The sequence below is a fragment of the Ostrea edulis genome, chromosome 7 (genome assembly GCF_947568905.1).
Source record: "Ostrea edulis chromosome 7, xbOstEdul1.1, whole genome shotgun sequence".
NCBI classification, from domain to species: Eukaryota; Metazoa; Mollusca; class Bivalvia; order Ostreida; family Ostreidae; genus Ostrea; species Ostrea edulis.
Genome location: NC_079170.1, coordinates 49080942 through 49107785, shown reverse-complemented (window position 1 = coordinate 49107785; position 26844 = coordinate 49080942). Strand labels below are relative to the sequence as shown.

Here is a 26844-nt window from a genome sequence, read left to right as displayed (position 1 = left end):
CATCGGAAGGGGGGGGGGGCTTGAAGGAAGGTTCATTTAGTTACAAATTTCAGGGGGTTAAGGAGAAGGCGAGATCAGAGTTCATCAATTTACGCATGATTTTGTTCTACTTTGAAGTTTCAATTGTTCAATCGAATATTAAGGTAAGTATTTAAGGTGGAAACATTTTCACGTATCTTCATAATTGGAATTTAATTGTGATTGAAACTGGTTTCAAAATTAAGTTTGATATTGATGTAACATCACTAATTCATTATATGCATATATCATTTGTAATTTAAACTGTACTGCTGGGTTCAGACTAGAAAGGCTAGTCCGTGTTTCACATTGTATAAAAACGGTAGACCGAACAGGAATGTAGAAACTGCATGTAAATCTACATACCTACAACTTTAATGCGGTCAAATTATGACCTTGTACATGTGTATCTCAGGGACCGGTCAATATTTATTGGGGGGTTGGGACCAGTGCATTCCATATTTCCATTTATTTATTCTTTAAAAAAAACACCTATGCCCTATCTTCTAAGAATGCAAAAACGTTGGTGTCCTATATCATAGGTGTAAAAAAGAGCATGTGTCCTATCTAATGAATAAATATATATGCATGATTTAACAACATCTTTATTTCATTTTTAAAATCTCTGGAGTTCTTCATAATTATCACTTGAAATGTACGTTATATCAGCTGAGGGATTCAAGTTCCCGAGTGAAGAGTTGTGACTTTGAGATGCCTACCGGTATTTCTGTGCTTATTCTGTAGCTCAAATAGTGTGGTTATTGTTATGCATCAGGAAAAAGTAAGGAAGCAAATTTTATTTCAAGTCGGTATTATAATATACATTTAACAACTCGACACAAGCTCTGTAGAGCTTTTAAACCGACTATCACATATATCAAAGATAAAAAGACACATAACATGCATGTACACACATACATATCACAGATTAACAAAAGAACACAAATAAAAGAAAACATTTCATGCAAGAATATATATACAGATACGAAGGCATAAGATGTAGAGGAAGATTGCAAAGTACATAAAGTTACCCCCTTGTTTTCTTTTGCTTTTCAGAAACTGTTTAGTGGTGGTTAACCTCCCTCTTTCAATTTGTTTCCGACACCTATGGAAAATTTTTTAGGAAATGTTAGCTTCTTGGAAAAGCCCACGGAAACTAGAAGTTAGGTTACATACTTGTAGAATCTAGTACATAATTTTTTTTTTCTTTTCTTTTTCTTTATTTTTAATCTTAAACATGTGGAAATTCTGAAATGCAAATTTGTAATTTTTTTGATTATATCATAAAACCCTCTATTTTAGGTCTATGATTTTATGCAAAACTTTTATACTTCCTTTGAGAAATCGTGAAATCCGGAAATATCCAGTATATTCAGATTTTATTTTATTTTTGTAAATCATCCTTAAAGCGTTTTAGAGTAAGTGTTTAACAATGTGAACCAAAGCCTCCAATTGACATTGATTGTTTGCCAACATGACAGACCGAGAAGGTAGTACAACTACGGACTCTTCATCCGTCCCTACAAATCCTCTATCAAGGAAGCTAAACAAAATCCTAGAAACTAGGCTCGACAATGATAAGGTAACAACATCGTATTTGCTACTTTGTAATCCCGAGAACTGTCACAGACGCTTGCTTCAGTTGACAACTGCATGTGCATTAATTCAATCTTTTTATAAATTATTTGCCAGAAAATAAACTAATAACAAATGGTATGCTTTTGACAACTTTTATGACACATGCGCATGCGCCTGTTCAGTAAGAAGAGGAATCACTAGATAGCAATCTAAGCCTTAGATGTCTGTTTACTGATTGCTTAGACTAGTAACTTAGTCTAGGACCTTAGTCACTAACAGGTTGAGAACACTTCCCCTACAGCGAGATATTCTCGTGAAAACGCGATTATAACTCTCTAGCGTGAGTATATATATCCTGTACAACCGAGAAAACCACACGAGGAGTACATCTCTTCGTGTTTCACATGAAAAGAAGAAAAAGAGCTAAGATGTCTGATACTTCTGCAAATATATTATTCAAAACAAGAACACCCATGATGTGCATTCAGTGTGTGAAATTAACCATTGACCGATAGACAATGTCTATAGAAAATTGAGTCGGTCTATAACGATCAAAATAGCTATAAACCGACTTGTCTATAGGAATTCTGAGTAAATAACTGGTTCTCCGCTGCTTATTTAACATATATGAGAAGCAGGACCAGTTTATATGTAGTACGCTGATGTATCTGTTCTTCCCTTAGCTGTAATAAAATGTTCCACAATGTAATTACAAATCATTCGAATCAGATTATACCATTTTTAACAGGGAGGGGGGGGGGGGGGGGGTGTCAATTTGATATTTACTTCAGTGTATGCTATTTTCGTGCAAATTCAGAATATCCTTTTTGAATGGTTTTAAAAATATGTGGAAAGTGCACACACTGGAATCAAACGTAAAGCGGTCAGTACAACAAGTTCCAGCAAGGCTAAAGTCGCAGAAAATCATGAGAAAACGAAACGTAGTAGAAGTGACTTTATAGATGAAGAATCAGACAGTGAAACTGAACTGGAACAAAATGAAAAAGAAAACGAAATTCTAATTGAAAAGCTTGACGTGCACGGAATTGGAAAAGAATAAAATTAAACTATGAACAAATTGCCAAACCAAATTTGTGTCAATTATTTATTTTTTAATAACAATGAATATTGCATGTTAAATTTCGGTCTATAGGAATTCGTTGTGGTCTATAGGAAATAAAATGACTATGGACCGAAAGTCTATAGGACTTTAAAGTTAGTTTCGCACACTGTACATTGGATTTCAGATTGCTTCCTCTTATGCAGCAACTTTGATATGCAATTGTCAATTTTATAGAGACAATTTGTGTCATGTTGAGTGTGTGTCACACATACATGTATTCAGCATCACACGGAATTTGCCATTATTTTCAATAAAGACACCAAAACTCCTGCTTCTTCTCACTAAGATCTCGTTACAGGGGAAGTGTTCCCAACCTGACCAAGGAATTGTTTCATATGAAGCATTGTGTAACACTTAAAACAGGATTGAGCGATGTGACGAGCTTTGATGATTAGACATTTTAGTCACGTGATTTGCTATTCATCAGCTGAAAAGTGATGAATATTACCCATAATGCCTCTGGAAAATGTTGTCGTCTCTGCGGTATGCTTCATGGAAAACCTGTAGGTATAACAAACAAATCGTTATGAAAGTACCACTAACGTTTTTTAAATATCAGACAAGCTTTCGCATACCTTCGTACATTTTGTTGTGGATATAATTGTATGGGTTGAAAAAGGAGAAAAATTGCAGCTAATATGATGTTGCAATGCACTGTTTACATCGATCGACAGCATTATAATTTCGCTCATCTTAACGGTCACACCGTAAAACATATTAACTAAATCATGTATAGGTACAGGACATTTAATACCATAGTGCGCATATGTCACATTTGTCAGAGACACATTTAAGATGGGACATTTGATATGTATGAATAGTGGAAGATATATATGTACAACAAAATTTTGAAATTGAAAACCTTCAAATTTTCTTTATTTAGAAAAAATTGAAATCTCTGATTATAAAATTGAATATGCGATTTGAATCAGAGCGTGCATTTTTACTGAAGAACTGCAGGCCATGAGAATCTGGTAATATGAGACTTGACAGGGAAGTTGTGAATCACAGGGTGTCTGGGTAGTGCAGAGATAGCACTCTTGCTTCTCTCCACTGCGACTCGAGTTTGATCCCTGTGATTGGCGTTGGTTGTATAACTATGTGAGAGGGTATGGTGGTTGGACGCAGGAGTTTCCCCCTATCACCAAAATCCGTGCACCAAAGGACCCCATTGGAAATGAGCTTAGAAGCTTTCTTGTACCTATATTTGTATATATATACCGAAGAAACATTTATTTCTGTTAGGTAAGTTTCGGATGAAACATACACATGTACAACCCTGACATACATTAAACATAATGATGTAATATCACAAACAAACAATATATTCTCTGAATCTTATCAAGAGAGACAACTCTTAAAGTTACATGTAATGGTGTGTACATATTTTCTCCCATACATGAAGTCATAAAGATACATAATCATTAAAACTAATAATGTAGACCTCCACATATACTATTATCTATTGTGGACTCCGTGATATATAAATATAGTGTATATATCACAGAAATAGCAATGAACTCTTAAATGAACATAACTGCCCTAAGTGAAGAAATATTTAATATAAAGCACAGGAAATTTCACTTTATTTGGATACCCACTTCCGCCCCTACCCGGGGTTGAACTCACGACCTGCGGAACCAAATCTCCTAGCAGCATGTAACCAGCGCGCTAGACCGCTCAGCCATCTAGGATATATATATATATAATCTAGAAATACCTATTTATTAATTCAATCTCATTGCTCATTTTGAACACATCAATTTTAAAGTACATGTATTCTTATCATAAAACAGTGTAACTTGATAGATTCTTGATAAATACATGTAATGTTCTGTTGTTCTAGATGTAATCAAAAAGCTCAAGCAGTAGTAAAAAATTCTTTCTTTTAGAACATTTTGTCTTTCTCTACATTAAGTGCAATAGGATTTTCATTGAATTTGCAGATATATATATTCATATTACAAATCGCATTGTCCTTTATGAACCAACCAACACAATCCGTTCATATTGACTATGAACGGATCATGAACTAGTTTAAAGCATGCGACTAAGAGAGTGTAATGATTTTTAAAAAGTACAACATTTGTTACAAAGATCTCGCAAGTCACATTCGGATAAAGATTTTGAACTTACATGGATTATCATCCCAATCTTGTGGTCTCCTAGCTAGCTCAGTGCACTGTGCAATGTTGATAAAAGGCAGGGTAAGACGAAGTGTGACGTCATGTCTATGTTTTGACGTAAGTCACAATATGACTGTGACATAGGCGGATCTTAGGAGTTCGTTTTATGCAACAAAATATTTCCTGACTTATAGAAGCAATGTAAACAAACAGTGATTTAGTAAATGAATATAAATATAAGAATTGAACAGCACTTTTGTGTTGTTCATGGTCAATATTTGAGGCAAATTCTCTGTGAATTGCTAGCACAACTCAACGAATTAAAAATGCGTGAACAACTCAAAAGTGATGTTCATTTCTTAAATAGACTGGTCAAATCACGAAATCTGCAGAAAATTTGTCCAGTTTATAATGAGATGAATATTATAAGACCAATTCGTCCATAAAATAAATTAATGCAGTCTTCAAGACAGTTTGACATTCTCTAGTTCAATTATTATCTAAATTGCCTCCACTATTTATACAAATTAGGCTTTAGATTGATTGTATCTTGCTTAACGTCTCTCTCGATAATTTTTCACTTGACATATGGAGACGTCACCGAAACCGGTGAAGGGCTTCTAATTTAGGCCTTTGGTCAGTGCTTACAGCCTTTGAGCAGTGAGGGTTCTTTAGCGTACCACACCTACTGCAACACGAGACATCCATTTTTAAGGTCATCTCCGAGAACCTGTGACATTCACACCTGATGCTGAGTGTTTGGCAATGGAACTATCACTACCTGTTTTAATGACTTAGGTCTGTCGCGGCCGGGATTCGAACCCTGGCCTTCCGCATGTAGGGTGAACTCTCTAACCTCTAGGCCACTAGGCAGTTTAGAAATATCACTAAGGATGAAAATGTGTTGTAAATTGTCTATGCATACTGAAAATTAAGTGATAAATCTGTCTTAAGTTATGAAAGGAATGAAATACAAATACTGAGTTCAATAAGAATTGTGGGATTTGTTACTTTGTTGTTGGTCTTTAGTAAATCAGTCAGGACTATAGAATTTGAAATTGTCAGAGACCAATTAATTGTCTATAGTACAGAATGGTAACTTTTTACACACTGTAAATTAATTGACCTCTTAACTAGAGGGATAATTATAGTAATACAATTTTACTGATCAGAAGGTACAGAGAAGTCTTCTGGATACGTCCACATGATTTTCTGGTTGTTTAGTATTCACATATTTACATAACTTTTAAAACTGCAGGAAATGTTGGAATCTCTCAAGGCCTTGTCCACATTTTTCAATGACAACAGTCTGCGGACGAGGAGGAACCTCAGAAGTGACATCGAGCGCAGGAGTCTCTCCATCAATGAGGAATTTTTACAGACTTTCCAAGGAGTCAAAGAGGTGATTCTATTTTCATTGTTAATTTGCTGATGGTGCCTTTTTTTGGGGTGTGTGCTCGTTAGATTGCTGAAATATGTTGTGTTATTTTTCCGAATTTTGATGATGGCCATGCAAATGTATTAAGGGGCAAACTCAATACTCAGTTAACATAAAACTTGGCCCATAACAGCATAATGGCCTCAAATCTGAGTTGGATCTGCCAATTCCTCTTTTACACAACATGAAGAAAAGATTTTACTTGCTCAACAGTTAGACAGTAAATATATGTTCCTCTCTCTCTTCTTATTTTGTGTATGCACCCTCATAGTTGTCAACAAAATACTAGTCGAACAAAGATGAACAAAAGTATATTAGAAATAATGGATGGTTAAAATGCATTACTTTTAATTCACATATCGTTATGCGAGAAGTTTAAAACAGTACTGTTTTATTTCTTTTGATCACTAAATACTAGTAATCCCCGAGCAATATACAATTACCAATGGGCTATCAGAAATTTTTTATAATTGATTATTAGGTATGTGTAGAAGCAAATTGTATTCTAATTGAAGAACAATTGATGTAGATGGTTCACTGTTAATTATATCCTGCTAATTTACATGTAAACTGCTATTAAAAAAAGATTACTGCTGTAAATCTTGTTAACATAGTACCATCTCTGAGGGAGTTGCATTTTTTGGCCGATGTATTGATTCAGAATAAGATATTTTTTGCATACAGTTGCATAAATTATGGAGGTACTATTGCTATCAAGGTTTTGTTTCCGGGTGGATTAAATTTTTCCTTGTGAAAGTAATAAGAGTGTTTATGTAATTTTATCAAATGAGCACATTTGAGAGTTCTCGTAACATGGGTAGCTTGCCGAGTTTACAGACTTTTTGTTTGAATTTCTTATTATACCGTAATCACTATGTACAGTGGTAGAAATTTTCTATGTACTTGTAATTCATTGGAGCAAGATGTTCTCATTGAATTGATGTGGAACACAAACATCCTCTCTTCACAAGCACACTGCACTTATTAATTTTTTTTTCAAATGTAACAAAACAGACAGTCATTAACTGATAAAAGAACTGTAGACCAACTTCTATTCGCGGCTAATTCATTTCTCGATTCACATGTGGTAATTTAACTGGTTTGTGGCAAGTAATTTCATGATTTAGTCTTTTTTTAACCTATGACGGACATTGAAGGACTGGTTTGTGACGAGAAATATTCGCGACGATGAGGTTCTTCCCGCAAATCTCGTGTAATTTTCTCACACGTTAATAAGAGTTGGTTTACAGTGTCTATATGTTATTTCTGATCTTGAAAGATATAACGTAAAACACTGCATACTATGGTATATGTACAGAGTGCATGTTTTTTGAGCTAGTTTCACAATAAAAAGCACAATAACACAATTGATGGCTCTGTTAACATGCACAGTATCCTGTCAGTTACACATTTAGACTTATCAGTAATCTACAAATAACTGTTATGTACTTTTTAATTTTCAGCAATTAGATAGTGTGTATGCCGATGTGAAAGCCATGAATGACTGTTGCCAAGATATGACGTCACGTTTGAAGGTAAATTGTGCACTCTCAGATTAAGTTGACAGATATGACATCACGTTTGAAGGTAAATTGCACACTCTCGGTTTAAGTTGATAGATACGACATCACGTTCGAAGGTAAATTGTGCACTCTCAGATTAAGTTGTTCGTGAAAACCTGAGTTATTTCCACTGATTGTTAGTCTCCTATAAAAAAGTCCGGGAGGAGTATTATTGTAGCTCGATCGATCTCCATCTGTCTCCATCTGTCTGAGTGTAGGAATTATTGTTTCAGATAATTTATAATACGTACGTCAAGTAATTCTTCCAATTTGCAAAAGCACTGTTCATGTAAGTGGGACTGCATATTAGAGCATAAGAAAAGAAGATAAATATGGGTATAAACTATATATGTAATATACAAAAGATTTCAGTCAATATGTAATATTTTAGTATTTATCTATGTTACAAATGTATGTAATGGTTTCATTAGAATGGCAATTTAGATCCTGTTTACAGAGAATCATTGAATCTGTACATTAGAGGAAATCACACAGATTTTTCAACAAATTTGTTGTTCAACAAGACCTAGAGATGTGCTTGTACACTGTACATGTATTTTAATTTTATCGTTATTGAGAGACAGCAAAAAAAAAAAAATAAAAAAAATAATAATAGAAACCATATATATGGGTCATAATGGCTTTTTCTCAAACATATGCAATGCAGTTAAATGTATTGATATTCAAAGATTGTAACTGTGAAATAAGATCCAAGCATGTTGGTACATCCAAAGTTACATGTATTGGGATTTTCAGTATTTATCAATACATTTATAAATTTTATAATTCACCACCTCATTCAAAGAACACTTTGATATTTCAAGTAAAAACAACACATTTAAAAAAAGAAGTAAGCATTCTGAACGTATCAATTACTCCACCGATATACATTCCCTAACCAATGTTTCAACTGATTGTCAAGTACACAGTAAGATTCCAGCAAAGTTAGATAACTCTAACAAAATTTCTACTAACATCATTTAAACATTGCAAAATAATTGTCACGCTTTATGTCAATTTTGATTGCAGGCAGCAAAAGAACAAACACATGATCTGATAACACAGACTACCAAACTCCATGCTGAAAGGTCTGTTCATATTCTAACGGGAAGGGGGTTCTGAATTTTAAGAACTTTTGACAATCCATTTGTTATTACATCTGGACAGTGTTCAAAATCATGTTTTAGTTGACACTAGTGGTCATTACAAAGTCTTTTATCTGAAAATGTTTTCAAAGGTAATTCAAAATTGTCAATGTTATAAAATTTATGCAATTGAATAAAAATACTGATGATGCGAGATAAAATTCTACAAATAAAGGTAAAAAGTGCAGTATACTATAGTCTTGTGTATGATCAACTTTAATATAGCCAAAAGGTGCAGATGAAATTACAAGTGGCAGATATTTTCCTGGAGAAATTTCAACTGAAACCTGATGAAGTGAAAGCCCTGAGAGGAAGTAGAGATGGATCTCTAAGCAAGGTGAGGCAGACAGACCGTCAGGCAGACGGACACACAGTCAGAATGACTGCCAGACAGGCAGTCAGACAGACGGACACACAGTCAGAGTGACTGCCAGACAGACAGTCAGGCAGACAGACACACAGTCAGAATGACTGCCAGACAGACACACAGACAGAATGACTGGCAGACGGACAGTCAGGCAGATGGACAATCAGGCAGACAGACACACGGAGAGAATGACTGGCAGACAGACAGACAGACATTTTGGTTTTAAAAGTGATTTCAGGGCATTGAAGTAGATTAAAGCACAGTTCACTTCTGCTGTTATATTCAACGTTAACTTGTGAATGGTTCGTCATTCTGATTATTCTATCGATGCCACTTTGGTGCCGATCTCAGCCGTGACTTTATTATGTACTTTTTTAAAAAAGTAATTGACGGTTGCTGTTTATGAAATTTCCCCTTTCTAAATCTGATGATATTTTCACCTTTAAAGATTTGTGCTTTATCTCATAAAAATAATATATTGTCTATGGCTGTTGCATGTTAAATTTATTTCGAATTTACATGTAGCCTATATTGACTAGAACAAAAAATAAAAAATGTAAAAGGGATCATTACCCTTGTTTTTAGTTTTAGACATTATTTTGTTTTCATGGTTAAATGTTAAAAAAGAAAAAGCAAACAAGTACATTTCTTTCTTTGTAGGAGTTTTTCACCAGTCTGAACAAAGTGAAGCAGATTCACAATGACTGTAAAATTCTGTTAAGGACAAACCACCAGACTGCAGGGTTTGTTTTTTCATGCACTTTCACTTTGTTACAATATAGACATGTAGATAAAGTGTAAAATATGATTTATTTGACAGGCTGTCAACTTTGACAGCACTTGTACTAGCTTTGCCAATATAATGCAGAGGATTGTGAGGGGATTGTTAACTGAAAGCCTTTCTTAATGACAACGATTTATAGTGTTGCCTCTGTTGTTTTTCTGTTCACTACCAACCCCTTGATTTTAGTGTAGTCTGAAACAATTCAATTCTTTTTTAAAGGTCTGAAGCATTCTAAAAACATTCATAGTATTACACATGTTTATCATAAAGAGAAGTATGTGATGCTGTTAATTTATATTATGAATTCATACCAGTAAATGAGTAATTTGATTTGAGATGACATCAAGGTATCAAGCAGTGTGGTGGGGGTATACATGTTATGATGTATATGAGGCAGAACATGGTAGGTTAGGAAGTCTCTCTATCAATCTAACAAGTCCCAGTGATTTAGAGATGTTTGTAGATTGTTTTGATTATTGATAAGTTTGTGTTTAGAGTCAGGGTGTAGAAAGTGTGAAGTTTGTATGTTTAACTTTGTAGGCTAGAGATAATGGAAGCTATGGCCCTTCACCAGGAATCAGCTTATGAAAGATTGTACAGGTGGACACAAAGTAAGTCTCTGTCACATACAGATATTGTACAGATGGATACAAAAGTTAGTCTCTGTCACATACAGATATTGTACAGGTGGACACAAAAGTTAGTCTCTGTCACATACAGATATTGTACAGGTGGACACAAAGTAAGTCTCTGTGTCACATACAGATATTGTACAGGTGGACACAAAAGTTATTTCTACATCAGATACAGATATTGTACAGGTGGACACAAAAGTTATTTCTACATTACATACAGATATTGTACAGATGGACACAAAAGTTATTTCTACATCACATACATATATTATACAGGTGGACACAAAGTAAGTCTGTGTCACATACAGATATTGTACAGGTGGGCACAAAAGTTATCTCCATATCACATACAGAGATTGTACAGATCGACAGAAAGTAAGTCTCCTTGGTACACACAGAGAAATTTTTCAATAATAATTCTCTTCATTTTTATTACCATTGATCACCACATCTGTTTATCAGTCTGACCATATTCCTATCTGTCTGTCAGATTTTCTTACAATTTACTGTGAAATATCATTAGGTTACACCTCTGTTTCTAGTTGATATTGGACATTTATCACTCATTTGATATTTTAGATGAATGCAGAACCTTAACCGGAGATTCTCCTGATATTTCTGCCATGTTGTGCCAGAGTATGGAGGCCTTGCAGGACAGACCAGTCTTGTTCCGGTAAGTAAAGAGAACTGTCTAGTAGTAGGCAGCTAGGGTTGATGGTCAGTATTGGTGCTGTAAGTATGGTTATTTGAGCTGTCAACACATTTATAGACATTTTTGTGGGTCATCTGCATTTACAAAATTTATACATGTGGTTTTCGTGAAAATACTAATTTTGACTACGGATACTTCCGTTTACCTGATCAAGATATAGGGCTTATGGCGGGTGTGACAGGTCGACAGGGGATGCTTACTCCTCATAGGCACATGATCCCACCTCTGGTACATTTGTATATCCAGGGGTCTGTGTTTGCTCACTCCTCATAGGCACATGATCCCACCTCTGGTATACACATGTATCCAGGGGTCCGTGTTTGCCCAACTATCTATTTTGTTTTGCTTATAGGAGTTATGAGATTGATCACTGTTCGTTATCTTCACCTATCCTTTACCAACAAATTTTATTCACATTTTTGACCCAATTCTATGCAAAAATTCCTGATTTATTGTGTGTTTTTGTAGCTGTTGTAATGTTGATTCCTGATTTATTGTGTGTTTTTGCAGCTGTTGTAATGTTGATTCCTGATTTATTGTGTGTTTTTGTAGCTGTTGTAATGTTGATTTCTGATTTATTGTGTGTTTTTGTAGCTGTTGTAATGTTGATTCCTGATTTATTGTGTGTTTTTGTAGCTGTTGTAATGTTGATATCTGATTTATTGTGTGTTTTTGTAGCTGTTGTAATGTTGATTTGATAGATAAGATGTCAGATGTTTAAGTAGAAAGGAATCAAGCATAGAAATCTGTCAAGTTTAGAATGAGATGTAATTTTCTTGATGGTGAAATGTTGTGGTTACTTGTTGAACATTGTACACAATCATATATAACTGAAAGTTATATGCTCTGTCAAAAAAACTTTACATCCATTGCAAACATTTTAGAGTGTCTCAGATTTGGAAGTACACTGAGTATATAGTAGATCGTCTGAGAGCGAAACCTATAACGATCAAATATTTCGTCCTCCTCAAACACTTCCAGTAGATTTAAACGGTCTCTGAATAGCCTGGGGCGTCTTTGTTGTTGATTTTGTAGAAGCAGGCGGCGATAAATCCGTCTATGCGCCGCCATGTTTGTTTTGAGTACAACTCTGAGCAAGCTCCAAAGAAGACTCGAGAAATCTTGAGATATGTACTCCATTTGAGTATGAGAATAATGTTGTATAAGTTTTATAACCTTGACTTTTGAGTATGAGTACGATTTTGAGCACGGAGTTTGAGTATGAGAATGTGCTCAAAAAAGTTTTATAACCTCCAGGCCAGAGCTAGAGACTCAAGTGAACTATTCTAATCAAAGTCTGTCTGGATTTCTAGAAAAAGAAAAATAATTAATAAGTTGAAACTTAGACTTAAAAGCAACCAATTTTCTCAAGAATAAAAAGGGTACAATATATGTAAAATTCATATTCACATGTAGATTCATGTTACCATGCCAACACTCTCCCTGGAGCCAGGGTGGGTGTGTGCATATATACATGTGGTGTATACTGTAGAATTGTTTATATTCATGGGGGCCAATTTTCGTGGATTACTGGATTTTTACGGGTTCATGGGGACATAATTTCGTGGATTTATATACTTGTAAGAGAGATAACTCTGGAATGTAATTATGATTCTTTATTCGTTGAGGATGTAAATTCGTGGGTGAGGGGTACCCACGAATTCCATGAAAATTGAGCCACCACGAATTCTAATGATTCCACAGTATATGGGAAAATTCTTTCTCAAAATATTGCAAGGATACAGTATGTTAAATTTGGTAACTAAATACAGGCCTCCCCATGTAGTATAGATTCAAATTAGGTGAGTGATGTGGTTCTTGGTTCTCCTAGAATTGAACAGCAACTTATGATTATGTTTTGCGATTCAAATTGTAGTTATTCGCTGGATGAATATGGAACAGCAAGGCGCACAGCTGTAGTACGGGGACTAATTGATGCTCTCACAAGAGGTGGTAAGTACTATATTAAACGTATTCCATGTTTATTGAAGGATATTTCAAACAAATTTAAATGTTACTGCATAGAGAGACTGATTTCAATATAATGATTTACAACTCACTATAAACCAGCAGTAATCCTTTAGAGTTATAGTGTAGCTATTTTGTTGTTACAAGAAATTAAAAAAGACTATTTCTTCAAATTCTGTGCATTTTTCTTTGCAAATTTCAATAATTGATGACATCATGACACATTTCACTGAGCAATTTCTGTATAATTCTAATGTTTTAATGAGATATAGGCAGAATTTCTGCTATTCTTATCTAGACTTCACTTAATAAAGCAATTTGTTTAATTAACCTTTCATAATAGTGCCAGAGTATGAAGTCAAGTGATCAAGTATACATAGAAAAGCTACCTAGAAAATTACCTGGAATTTTTTGATAATCCAAGTATGATACCTTAAAGAATTGATGGAACTGCTTTCATTATTTCAGAAATTGCTTTATGACTGAGGTAATTTGAATAGTTTTTATAAGGTACATGTAAGAAGGAGTATTGTCATAAATCAGAAGTGTAGGACAGTTAGATACTAATACTAAAGAACAAAGGGCAGAGAACTATTGGGACAAAGTAATAGAAGGGGGGGGGGGGGGGGGGGGGGGGGGGGGGGGGGGGGAATAATGTGGACACAACATTGACATTTAAGCATAGGCAGGATAGTGGCATAAAAATAACATGCCAATGAATCACACTTGATAATTTACAATGGACCCTTGATAAAAATATGTCCAAATCATATTGTAGAGAATTATTGGTATGGAAAATTTATCTCCCCTGAAAATCATTTAAAAGTAATAGAATGTTGATATGTGCAATCTAATAGAAATTAGATCCACATGTACACACATGTCATCTTTCTTTGCACATGTAGTTGGGTATCACCAGATTTTTTATCATCCTTTGGGTCATCCTTTTCACTTGACATTCAGTAAACAATTTGTAAATCATCCTTTGGGTCATACTTTTCACCTGACATTCAGTGAACAATTCGTAAATCATTCTTTGATTTGTTCAGATTATTTTTACAAATGAAAGAGCATTTCCTTTTCCAAGAAGGAATGATTAAGAGATATTGAAATACATGTAGCATGGGTTTTTAATTTAAAAAAAAAATCTTTAAAACCTTTTGATTGAAAAAGCCAAAACATCCATATAAGTTTTCTTATAATTATATTGAAGATTCAAGATTGTTCAGACCATGGAGTTCAGTCCCAGTGCGGTGCCACAGTTGGGATTCAAAATATTACATATGAATATGTAGAGTTTATGTAGGAAGTTTTTCATGGCAATATATTAGGAAATTTTTCACCTGTTCAGTAATGGCAAGGGTATAGTATGTGAAATTGACACGAAAGAGTCCTCCTTCAGCTTGGATTCTAGTTCTATGCTCTGTGTGGGACTGTAATTATGATTTTGTTGTACGTTGGTAAATGCAGCTATTCAGGTGAGTGATGTGGCCCAAGGTCCTCTTGCTTTAAAAATGTCAACTTACATGTATAAACATTTCCTGTAGATGAAAAATGAATTATAGTAGTTTCATTTTGTACATGAAAAATGAATCATAGTTTTATTTATCATAATTTCCTAGGACCAGGTGGTACACCACGACCAATTGAGTTACATTCCCATGATCCTTTGCGGTATGTTGGAGACATGTTAGCATGGTTACATCAAGCAGCTGCTTCAGAGAAGGAGTATGTCCAGTCATTGATTAAGAAATGCACAGGTAATGACCTACATTTCAATCAAATTCAGTCAATATACATTTTTCAGATATTGAATAGCAGGTATCTTTAATAGTGTTAACAACCATACTTTCAGTGTACATTAATTTAGGCTCTTCTTTACTGCATGAAAAACCCCACAAAATTAAAACTGTAGTTATGAATGTATCTTACACACAACACTTGTATAAACATGTAACTGTTAATCACATTCTGTTTGTGAAAACATTATGGGTAAAATTCACAAGAGTTGCCATTCATGTAAATTTTGTTTTGTGAATATACTCTTACACATAGAAAACTTGATTCACGAAATCTAAAGTGGTGGATCATAATATTACAAACAATATGTCATCACGCCATTTTAAGTCATTTTGGGGGAGATGTCAGATAGAACTGGCCATAGTTCATTATCTATGATCTCAATGTACCTTTGATATCTTTGCCAAGATACCAGTTCCAGTCCAACAAATAAACCCCAAATCTTCATGTTTTTGCTGCGACTGGAATAATGCACAAGGGCATCCACTCTTCTCCATGCCTCCACCACACATATACACAGTTATTTTCTCCCATAACCACTTTATATTTATCAGAAAATATGACACGTTTCCAGTCACTATCAACTTTCCAATGCCTTTTCCTGTAGCCCATGCTATACGTTTTTTTAAAGTATGCCTCTTGAATTTAAATGCTTTTTTCTAGCAACACTCTGTGATATTCATACCAAAACAGACATCTTTTCACAGCCACCCCTAAAACTGGATTTTACCTAAATAGGTCAAAGTTTTGGGTAATATCTCTTAAAGGCTGGACACCATGTGTTTTAACCAACCTCAAAACTGATCGTTTGTCTTGCACGCTAATTTTTTTCTTCCTTTTCTCTGTAAACCGTTTAATTACAGCACACACTGTTAACCTGTTTAGTCCCAAACTCCTTGCAATATCAATTTCAATCTGTGTTATTCTGCTCTGAATGCTATTTACGACTCTCTGTGATAAATCTTTAGACCTCCCCATTCTTGTTTACATACAAAATGACGTATTTCTGTGTTTCACAGAGAATATCACATCATCTTACCCATCCATATCATCTATTTGTGTATACATGCATTCTGAGAGGAGTAATAGATAAATAAAAGTGTTGAAATTTCACGAACCGACATTTAGACACCATTCTGTTTGTGATATTGTGATCCACTGTAGCTGTATGCCCCATAAATAAATACATCATTGTAATACACCTGCAAATAAGATCTCGTAAAATAAAAGTGAATTTAAAACTGAGAAAAATCCGCAGCTGTAGACAAAAAACTGAAAAAACAGTAAATAGTATGTACTTGATGTTTATAATGATATAATGTTTGTAATGACTTCTAAAGACTAAGGTATTGAAAAAAATGTGTAATTTTCATCATAGCTATGGTGAAATTAATATGCAGGTGATTTAGAATCAAACATAAAGGGAAAGAAACTTGTTTCCCACGGGCACCAGAATATTTCCCATGGGTACCAGAATATTTCCCACGGGCACCAGAATATTTCCATGATATTATCTTACAGTTTCCACAGAACAGATTCAAGATATTCTTGGTCACATCTCAGAAGGCGTGTGCAGGCCATTCAAGGTAATCCATAGCCTCAATACTTCATGTTTAGTACATTGTACATACAATGAATGTGTTCTGAAGGTTTTAGAGCACTCCAAAAAATTCAACGATTATCATTGGCAAAAAGAGGTAAAACTTTTGAAAATCGTCATTTGTTAATTAAGTTGGATTGCACAGGCCTTTGTGTCATTGATGAAAATTTCACAGATACACATTTTTATTGTGTATAGATTTAAAAAATTTTGTTGATGAGAGAATCAAATGTGTATCATTGTGATGGATATTCATTATTACCATCCGTAGTCCTTAATAAACAGAACTTTTCCCAGTGTGATAAAGAGATTCTTAAAATGAAAGCACACTTATATTATGTTCTACATATACTTGTATAACCTATCCATAAAAATTACATGTAACTTAGAATCATATTCAGTAATGCGGAAGGGGACATAGAAATACCGGTGTCCGTCCGTCCATCCGTTCCATTTCACTTTGTGGATGCAACTCCTCAGAAACCGCTCAACGGATTTTGTTCATATTTTGTAGGATTGTTAGTCACCATGTGTAGTTGATCATATTGCGCTGCCATTTTGATTTGATAAATTTTACAGGAGTTATGGAACTTTGTTGAATTTGTACATGCTACACTATAGAAACACTTTGTGGACGCAACTTCTTCGAAACCGCTCAACAGATTTTGTTCAAATTATGTAGGATTGTTAGTCACCATATGTAGTTGATCATATTGCGCCGTCATTTTGATTCGACAAATTTTAGTACAGGAGTTATGGGACATTTGTCCTTCAACTTTTTTTGCGGCTGTGGGGGATATGGCTACGTGTAGCATTCTTGTTGATCAAGTTATGCTGTATGCATGGTAAATTTCTCCTCATCACCCTTTTCTTGCCCATTTCACTTTTATCAGAAATGGTTAAATTTAAAACTTGGTGTATGTAAAAGCATTCATAACTTGAAAGCAGTGAAAAGATGACTATGGACCAATTTAGACCGGGTGAAATTTCTTCCAATAATCCTGGGTGAAAATTACCCTATCTTCAGTAATTATAAAATGTATTTAGAGAGAAAATACTGCAGGAGTTTGGTTTTATAATAATAAGCTGTGACTTCATTTATTGCATAAAATTTAGTATTGTAATATATGAAGGGAGAAATTTTAGTGTATATTTGATGAAGTGAGACACTTTAGTTTATATTTGATGAAACAAGGTGCTGTAGTGTATATTAATGAAGTGAGAAACTTTAGTGTATATTCGATGAAGTGAGACACTTTTATAGTGTATATTCTTGGTACACGTTTTACAGGTGAGGGTTGAACAAGTTTTGGTTTCAGAACAGGATGCAGTCACTTTGTACAAGCTGAACAACCTCCTCAAGTTTTACCACAACACAATTGGGTAAGTTGATACTTTGCTGAAATTCATGAATGAAAATTTGAAAGATATCATCTAGAGAATTGCACATCTGCATATATTCATAAGTGACTAAAAGTTTTACATTTTTCACATGAATTGATTTTTTTTTTATTTCTTTACAAATTCAAAAACAGTTTGCCTATTGAAAATAAAGTCCTATCCCTGAACCCATGATTTTATTTGTCATTGAAAGTAGAATACCCCTTCTCCCCCCCCCCCCTCTTTTCCAAAACTGTTCTGAGCCGAATACTCAAGTGAACTTTTCTGTTCAGCTTTTGTTCTCTATTTGTCTGTAAGTCTATCTGTCTGTATGTCTATCTGTCTGTAAGTCTATTTGTCTGTAAGTCTATTTGTCTGTCTGACATAAATTTTTCACACTTTAGAACTACTGTGTCAATTTCAACCAAACTTGGCATATTTGGGTAAAGGGGAGTTTGTTCATATGGAGGACCACACTGCCTTGCAAGGGGGAGGTTATTAAGATCTACTGTGTCAAAACATAAATGAAAACTTTTTATTATACATGTATAATGAAGATCAGTTTTAATCAGTTCAAATTTGGGATTACAAATCTCTTTACATAATTATATAGATCTACTTCTCAAGAACTGCAAGGCTATAATTTGTTATTAGTTCAGATTCAAATTATTCAAAACACGACTCCAGGGTTTAGGATGGGATCACAGTATGGGCTCAAAATGTAACATTATAGGAATATACATTGTATACAGGAAAATCTCCTCAAGAACAGGGCAGGACCAAAATAAGGGTTTAGAGTTTTAGAATAGGAATATATAATTATATATGTACATAGGGAAAATTTCTCTCATCTTAAAAAGTAGATTCAAGGTCGATCCTGCCATGGGCAATGGAACAAGGGTGGGGCATAGTTTAGAAAATACAACTGATCAGGTGAGTGATGTAGCCATGGGCCTCTTTATTCAACAAAAAAATGGTTTGGTACAGTCTTTAAGATTTAATATTTATAGTTTTATAGTTAATGACTGTACGCATACATGTAATAACACCTGTCAAGATAGCATAGGGGTTAGGGCATATGCTTCATAACCAGGACATCAAACTTCAAACATTTAAAATAGTTGGGACTGTTCCTTCATCAAGCACCCAGTATTAAAAATGAAAGTGACGGTTCTTTCGTGTATGTCCTTATAAACATAGTTCCTGTGTCACAGTAGCCATAGGCACAAAAATCAACCTTCACTGCCACGACCTTGAGCACCATGCATAGATCAAATTTTATGTCACTTCACATATTAAAAGTGGTTGATATGTCTCCACAGGAGTAAAAAGTTCTGGAATGGGACGTTACACAATATGTATACAGACAAACAGACATGCTAACACACAATGTATTGATGTAGTCGTACCCTCGTGATTATTTTGTCTTTTATCTATTACTGGGTGTTTATTTGTTGTATCGTTAATTCAATTACTAGCTTGATTATGAATAATCATTAATTACATTCAACATTTAGTGGTCATAGGTAAGTATGATATGGGCACACAAGTTTTCTTATCCAATGATAATTTGCTTTTAGTCATTTTTGCTGAGTGTCTATGGCCTGCTCTGCTCGTATATTGAGGATTGCAGCAGATCATATACACTTAGGTACCAAAGATGGCTTTTTGTTTTGTTATACATTATAGCATCCTCTGGGAATTTATTCAGTTTTCAAAATTTTCAATCAGTTGTTGTGTATAAAATCTCTTCTATCTTCAACTTTTTCATGATCAGTGGGGGATAATTTTATATAATATACTGTCTTTTTTCCATTCTCATTTTTTTTTTTTTGTAGTATGCAAAAATTAAATACTGTCCCAGTATGTCATGTTTATAGAATGAAGATGTAATTTTAGATACATTGTTTTTCACTGCAATTAAAGTACTTACAGTGTATCATATACATGTATTTACATATTACTGCCATAAATGCTGCAACTAATAAATAGTTATATTTAATAATAGCGTTTCTATAGTTCAGGTGACCTATTGTAATCCATTGTCTCTGAAAGTGTCTGTTGACCATCAATTATCAACATTTGAACATTTTCAATGTCTTAAATGCTATTGGAAATTTGTTGTTGTTGTTTGCTGTTTTGTTTTACTAAATTTTGACATATATTAGAATGTCATATTCGTGACAAAGGTCATTACTAGGAAATTGGTCATGCCACTGAAAAAAGGATATTTGGCAATGACCAAGAATCACTAGCAAGTAATTTTTTTAAAAAGGTTTCTTAGCTGGGTCATAACTTTGCAATGGAGATATATCAGAAGCCCATACTTAACAGAAAAGTTTCTTTGACCAGACCATGTGATATGAATATAACCAAAGCTAAGGGCAAGTAAAAATAAATCAAAATACTTTTCTGGATTCTGAAGGAAAATATCATAAGTTTACTTTACAAAAATGTTGCTTATGACCAGAAAGTATGTCATGACATTTAATTAAGGCCAATATCACTTAGAAATAAAAAAGAAAAATGGGTCATAACTTTGTATGGGCAGACCTTAGAAACTCATACTTGACACAATTGCCTTGACAAGGTGAACGAAAAAACAGAAATATTGTAGTTCATTTTGTCAAGTTCAAGGTCACTGGTTTACTTTTACAAACATTTGCCCTTATCATAATTTTGTTTTGGAGAAAAAAAGTGAATGTCACTTTTGAGAACAATACAACATGCTGTAGTCAGAGTTTGAAAGACGTACTCCTTGCAACATTGATGCTTTTTACTTTAGTTTTTGTGGGATACTCAGGTTAGCGTTAAGGCTCAGTGGCTTCTTGCTGAAAATGCTTTTCTGACATAAAAATATAAGAAAAATCCTCTCACAGCTTACATAGTCTTTAACACGTAAGTAAGTTTAATACCAAAATATCACAAGAAGAGATGTTGTACCATGAATTTTTCTTTTTGAAAAAATATGAATTTAAACAGCTTTAAAATGTAGAAACTTTGTAAAATCAGTCTATTGAATGATGTTATGAAATATGTAAACAAATTTTTCAATACAATTCATACATTTAAGTCAAAGATTACAAGGTAACAGTTTTCCCCATGGTTCTAAGTACATGTGATTTTAAGCAATCAGGAACTCGTCAAGCATTGCAACAAATAAGAGTGAAATATATCTTCAGAAATTTGATACATTCATTCATATATTGTGTACTTGTGTAACTCTTCCTGTGTTTATTTCATTGCATTGATATTTTTATACACAGACAAATTCTGTGTAAGGAGGCCTCCTTGCTGACAACCATAACTGAAATCCAAGACCTTAGTCACAGGATGTTCTTCAACAGCCTCAATTGCCATGCCAACAAACTCCTAGATAAGGTGACAGAATTAACCTCTTTTATTTCGGATCTTGCTCATGCATTGTAATAATGAAAAACATGAAAAAAAACTAATAAAGTAGATAGTGTTTTACGATCAATGTAATAAAAAATATGCAGCGCTTGATTTACTGTCAGTTACTTATAAGGTGCAATTTTCATTAAAATAAAAGAGAGAAAAAAGGAAAACACATGATTTTAATTGATCAGATTGTTTAAATTCCATTTTATTTTTGAATTGACCATTATTACAATATTTTGTAAGAGTTTACCACAATGAGACATTTACAGGTGGAATTACCCCCAGCTGACCTTTCAACCCCAGCAGCTCTTGGTCAAACCATGCAGCTGTTAAAGGATGTTCTGGCCTGTCATGATGCCTCTGTTGTAGCAGTAGATGACAAGAAACAGGATTTTAAACAGGTGTGGACAGTGTTACATGTATACGTAACAGAGTTTTTCACCTAACAAGATTTAAAAACACATGTATGCATACCCAGTGTTGTTTGGGCCATGGACAAACAAAATATTATTTTATTCAGTATCAAATATGTGTTGTTTAGCTTTGCTACTAGAAAATAAATGTAGAGCTACACTGCATACCTGTGTAATAATTTGATATCAGCCAGATTTTGAATTCACCGTTAGAAAGCAAACAAAAGATGGTAGAAATGAAACAAATTAAAGATTACCCAGTATAAAGTATTTTATTAATTAATATATACCCCTGTAAACAAACAATTCTCTGATATTGATTATGTTTAGATGTTGTAGAGGTAAAGAAGTACTTGTAATGTAAACTGTAATACATGCAGTATAGTGGATTTATATTGCCTGCAAAGACTCAGAAGAGGAATGATTATTAACTCATTGTGTGAAGACATAAGAAATTACTGACTGAGATTACATATTCATGCTTTAATTTCCATTTCATATTTACAAGTAGCGTGTCTGAATATTTCTGTGAATATACTCATGTTATTGGTAGATTTTATCCTGCATTGTGGACCCCCTTGTGCAGATGTGTTCCGTGTCGGCCAGCAGACTGAATACGGTGGACATGGCTTGCTACATGGTGAATTGTATCTACATCATGCAGACGACACTGTCACTGTATGAATTCACGGACACCAGACTAGAAATGCTGCAAGCCCAAGTATTTATCTACATAATTATAGTACTTCATGATTCTCAATCCATTTATGATAATTTAGAAGCAGTCTTCTGCAATTTTAGGTCATATACCTAGAAATTTGTGTCTTTATTCTTTCCACAATGAATATGTAATTGTAAATCTGTTGGCTTTTAAAAATAAAGTCCAAAGGATGGAAGAATTCATGGATTATGAAAAAAAGATTTGAAACAAAATTGTTGACTTGCCATGATTGATAAATTTTGAAAAGTTTAGAAGGGAAATTTTATTCGTGGTGGTTCAATTTTCGTGGAATTCGTGGGTACCCCTCACCCATGAATTTACATCCTCAACGAATAAAGACAACTAGTATACAAAAATCTTACAAATATATAGATCCACGAAATTACATCCCCACGAACCCGTAAAAATTCAGCAATCCACAAAAATTGCCCCCCCCCCCCCCCCCCCCACACACACAAATTTAACTGATTCTACAGTACTTTCTAGTGAAAGGAAGAGGGCTGTTTTATATCAAAGACTAGTTATCTTTCCTTTTGAAAAATGGGGTATAAGATTATTGTATGTAGTAGATGATTTATTGATGTGAAATGGTACATTTGTAAGTGTTTGTTTAGGTGGATGCTCAGTTAGACACCCTCGTTAATGAGCAGGCAGCCATTGTCTTGAATCGTGTGGGACTGGCAGCAGCTTACAGGACTGTACAATCTTATCAACCTAAACAGGTATTTACATGTATACATACATATACTGATAAACATGGCGGTATGCACATCTTTTCATTGTTACTTAATGTGCAAACACTTTCAAAACAGAACTAATGATATACAGTAAAATCTCATTATCTTGAACTCGATGGGACTGAGAAAAAACTTCGAAATATCCGATAATTCAAGATATTGAGGGTGAAATACTTAGAGTAATGGTTGGGACTTTCGAATCATTTCAACATATCCAAGGTATTCAAGATATCCAAGGTATTCAAGATATCCAAGATATCCAAGGTATTCAACATATCCAAGATATCCAAGATATCGGTATTCGAGATACCAAAGTTCAACTGTACAATTCATGTAAATTGAATTATGAAACAAGATGTACATGGTATGCTTTGCATGTGAAATTATCTGTTTGGGAAAATACACATAGAAAATGAAGTAATATCTTTTTCAGTGTATAGAGGCATCTCATTGAAATATAATTTTTCATTATTAGCAGTTTAAAATGATATAAGACATTAAAGAATTATGCAATTTCTACATGAAACAATGGAAGGGTTTTATCACTGTTTGTCAAGAAGATTTGCCAATGTATCTCATACCTTCACTGTTTGTTAATGAGATTTATCTGTATCTCCTGACTTCACTGTTTGTCAATGAGATTTTTCTATATCTCTTGACTTCACTGTTTGTCAATGAGATTTTTAGCCGAGTTGCAATGAAGTTGAACTCAGCTATTGGTTTGGTGATGCGGGCGGGTGGGCGGGCGGTTGGGCATCAACAATTGGTTTCCGGATGATAACTCAAAAAGTTTACAATCTAATCAAATGAAACTTTGAGATATTGTTGGGTACCGGGTAAGGAAGACCCCTATTAATTTTGGAGAAAAATGGTCAAAGGTCAAGGTCACAGTGACCGAAAATAGAATAAAAATTTCAGAAAAATTTGGTTTCCGGATGATAACTCAGAAAGTTTAATTCCGAATCAAATGATACTTAAATATATTGTTATGTACCAGGTAAGAAAGACCCCTATTGATTTTGGAGAAAATAGGTCAAAGGTCAAGGTGACAATGACCGAAAATAGATGTAAAATTAAAAAAAAATTTGGTTTCAGGAGGATAACTCGAAAATTTTCAATTTGAATCAAATGAAACTTAGATATATTGTTGGATACCAGCAAAGCAAGGCCCCTATTGATTTTGGAGAGAAAAGGTCAAAGGTCAAGGTCACAGTGACCGAAAATAGATTGAAAACTTCAGACAAATATGGTTTCTGGACAGTACATGTTACTCGAAAAGTTTAAAACTGAATCAAATGAAACTTGGTTATATTGTTGGATAGCAGGTTAGGAAGACCCCCTATTGATTTTGAAGAAAAAAGGTCAAGGTCACAGTCCTGAAAAAAAGATTGAAAATTTTAGAAATATCTGGATCTGTATGATAACTCTGAAAGTTTAAATCCAAATCAATTGAAATTTGGAGGTATTGTTGGGTGGGTAAGGTATCAGGTAAGGAAGACCACTATAGATTTTTGAGAAAATAGATAAAAGGTCAAACTAGATTGTTGATACTAGGTAGGGAATACTATTGATTTTCGGGAAATCAGCTGAAATGTCAACCGAGAATAAAAGAAAAAGAAATCGTGTACTAGTATGTTCCTTCGGAATTTGGATGACATAATTGATTAACTCCAGTCTATTACTTCTGTGAAAGAATCTACCCAATTTAGAAAGAAGTGTTATGTATATGTATATAATGATGGAAATTATATCCAACAATTAGTTCTTCACAATTATAGATATGCCACATAATTCTTGACTTTACAATGTATCCCATGCAACTCAGCTCATGCACCCCTGGGTGCATATATTGATTTTTCTATATCTCATGACTTCACTGTTCATTAATGAGATTTATCTGTATCTCATGCCTTCACTGTTTGTCAATGAGATTTATCTGTATATCATGACTTCACTGTTTGTCAATGAGATTTATCTGTATCTCATGCCTTCACTGTTTGTTAATGAGATTTGCCAATTTATCTCATGCCTTCACTGTTCATTAATGAGATTTATCTATATCTCATGACTTCACTGTTCATTAATGAGATTTATCTGTATCTCATGCCCTCACTGTTTGTCAATGAGATTTGCCAATGTATCTCATGTTCGTTAATGAGATTTGTTTGTATTATAGGGTCCTCTCTCATCTCTTCAAGACATGGATGCAGGGACATTAAAAGCAGCAATGGTAAGATCATATTTCGTGAAAATTGTCATTAGGCATATACATGTAATGTTATTTGGTGCATTTTATCATGTGTACAGTATTTTATCTCAGGAAAAAATAAGACAATGACAAAGAGATGATATTAATCAAGGTTTTTCAAGTTTCCCATCACAAAATTGAGGCAAATTTCACGAGCATGTTACATGTCCATAAAAATTTTGCCATTGAATGCAAAAGCACATGTATAATTGCATTGACTGGTGCTGTAGATATTGTAAATTTGCCAGGACTGCATTATATCTGATACCATTTTATGGTTGTTTTTTTCTCTTTTTTTGTGGTTTGGGTACAGATGCAGTTTGACAGTTTTTTGGCTCATCCAGATTCCTTAGTTTTGCCACAATGTAGTCTTATATTAAGTGCTCGCATAAGGTAACTGTATTTAATCAGAAGAAAATAGATGTGTTCTTGCAAAGTTCTTAGTATGAATTAATGAAAGATGTATGTGTTTTATCCATTACATGATTTATAGGTAAATTATATTCTGCATTAAAATATACTTTTAGAAATTTAATATCAATTTGAAGGAAATAGTTTTTAAAATGTACTTTTAAATATGATAATTAAATATTGAAATTAAAATATTGAAACTTTTTTTCCAGGGAATCAATTAAGAAAAGATCTATGGAATTAATCAATGAATCCTATCGATTGTTATATGACAGCATTAAAAACCCAGCAAATGATTACAAGGAACCACAGGGAATAGTTCCAAGGACGCCTGACCAGGTCATGAAACTGCTGCAGTAACAAACAGACTGCATACGTGTAGCTATTTATTGGATATATGTGTATACAATACCTTATAATGCATTGTTATTTTCTATGTTCAAAATTAAATATTTATTAAAAGTATGAATTTAGATGTTTTTGTGATTCATATGGCTTGAAGTCAAAAAACTGGTTTGCTTTGAACTTTCGTTGTTGTTGCTTTTTTGGGGTAGGCGTCAAATCATTTTGGGAGTTGATCTATACAGCGTACATCTCTTTGATAGATGGGGACATTTTTAAAGACATTATATATGGTTTAGGCCCAAGTTTTTAATGTCAGGACGGATGGAATAGA

General features: G+C 34.0%; 1 protein-coding gene across 1 annotated transcript; it reads left to right on the top strand.

The window, feature by feature from the left end:
* The first annotated feature begins 1172 nt into the window (after positions 1-1172).
* On the top strand, positions 1173-26641 carry LOC125653376 (conserved oligomeric Golgi complex subunit 6-like). Its single transcript, XM_048882811.2, has 19 exons — positions 1173-1600; positions 6104-6247; positions 7747-7818; positions 8875-8933; positions 9216-9327; positions 10018-10100; positions 10682-10752; positions 11356-11449; positions 13365-13441; positions 15079-15216; positions 16778-16842; positions 18148-18239; positions 21503-21617; positions 21908-22039; positions 22605-22772; positions 23387-23494; positions 25686-25739; positions 26071-26150; positions 26381-26641. Exons 1-19 carry the CDS (start codon positions 1493-1495, stop codon positions 26526-26528), a joined length of 1920 nt encoding a protein of 639 aa, XP_048738768.1. The 5' UTR covers positions 1173-1492; the 3' UTR covers positions 26529-26641.
* Positions 26642-26844: the final 203 nt, after the last annotated feature.

Coding starts and splice junctions, on each gene's coding strand:
- LOC125653376 (XM_048882811.2), top strand. CDS start 1,493: ATGACAGACCGAGAAGGTAGTACAACTACGGACTCTTCATCCGTCCCT. Junction 9,328..10,017: donor GAGATGGATCTCTAAGCAAG/GTGAGGCAGACA, acceptor CTTTCTTTGTAG/GAGTTTTTCACCAGTCTGAA. Junction 21,618..21,907: donor CCAACAAACTCCTAGATAAG/GTGACAGAATTA, acceptor AGACATTTACAG/GTGGAATTACCCCCAGCTGA.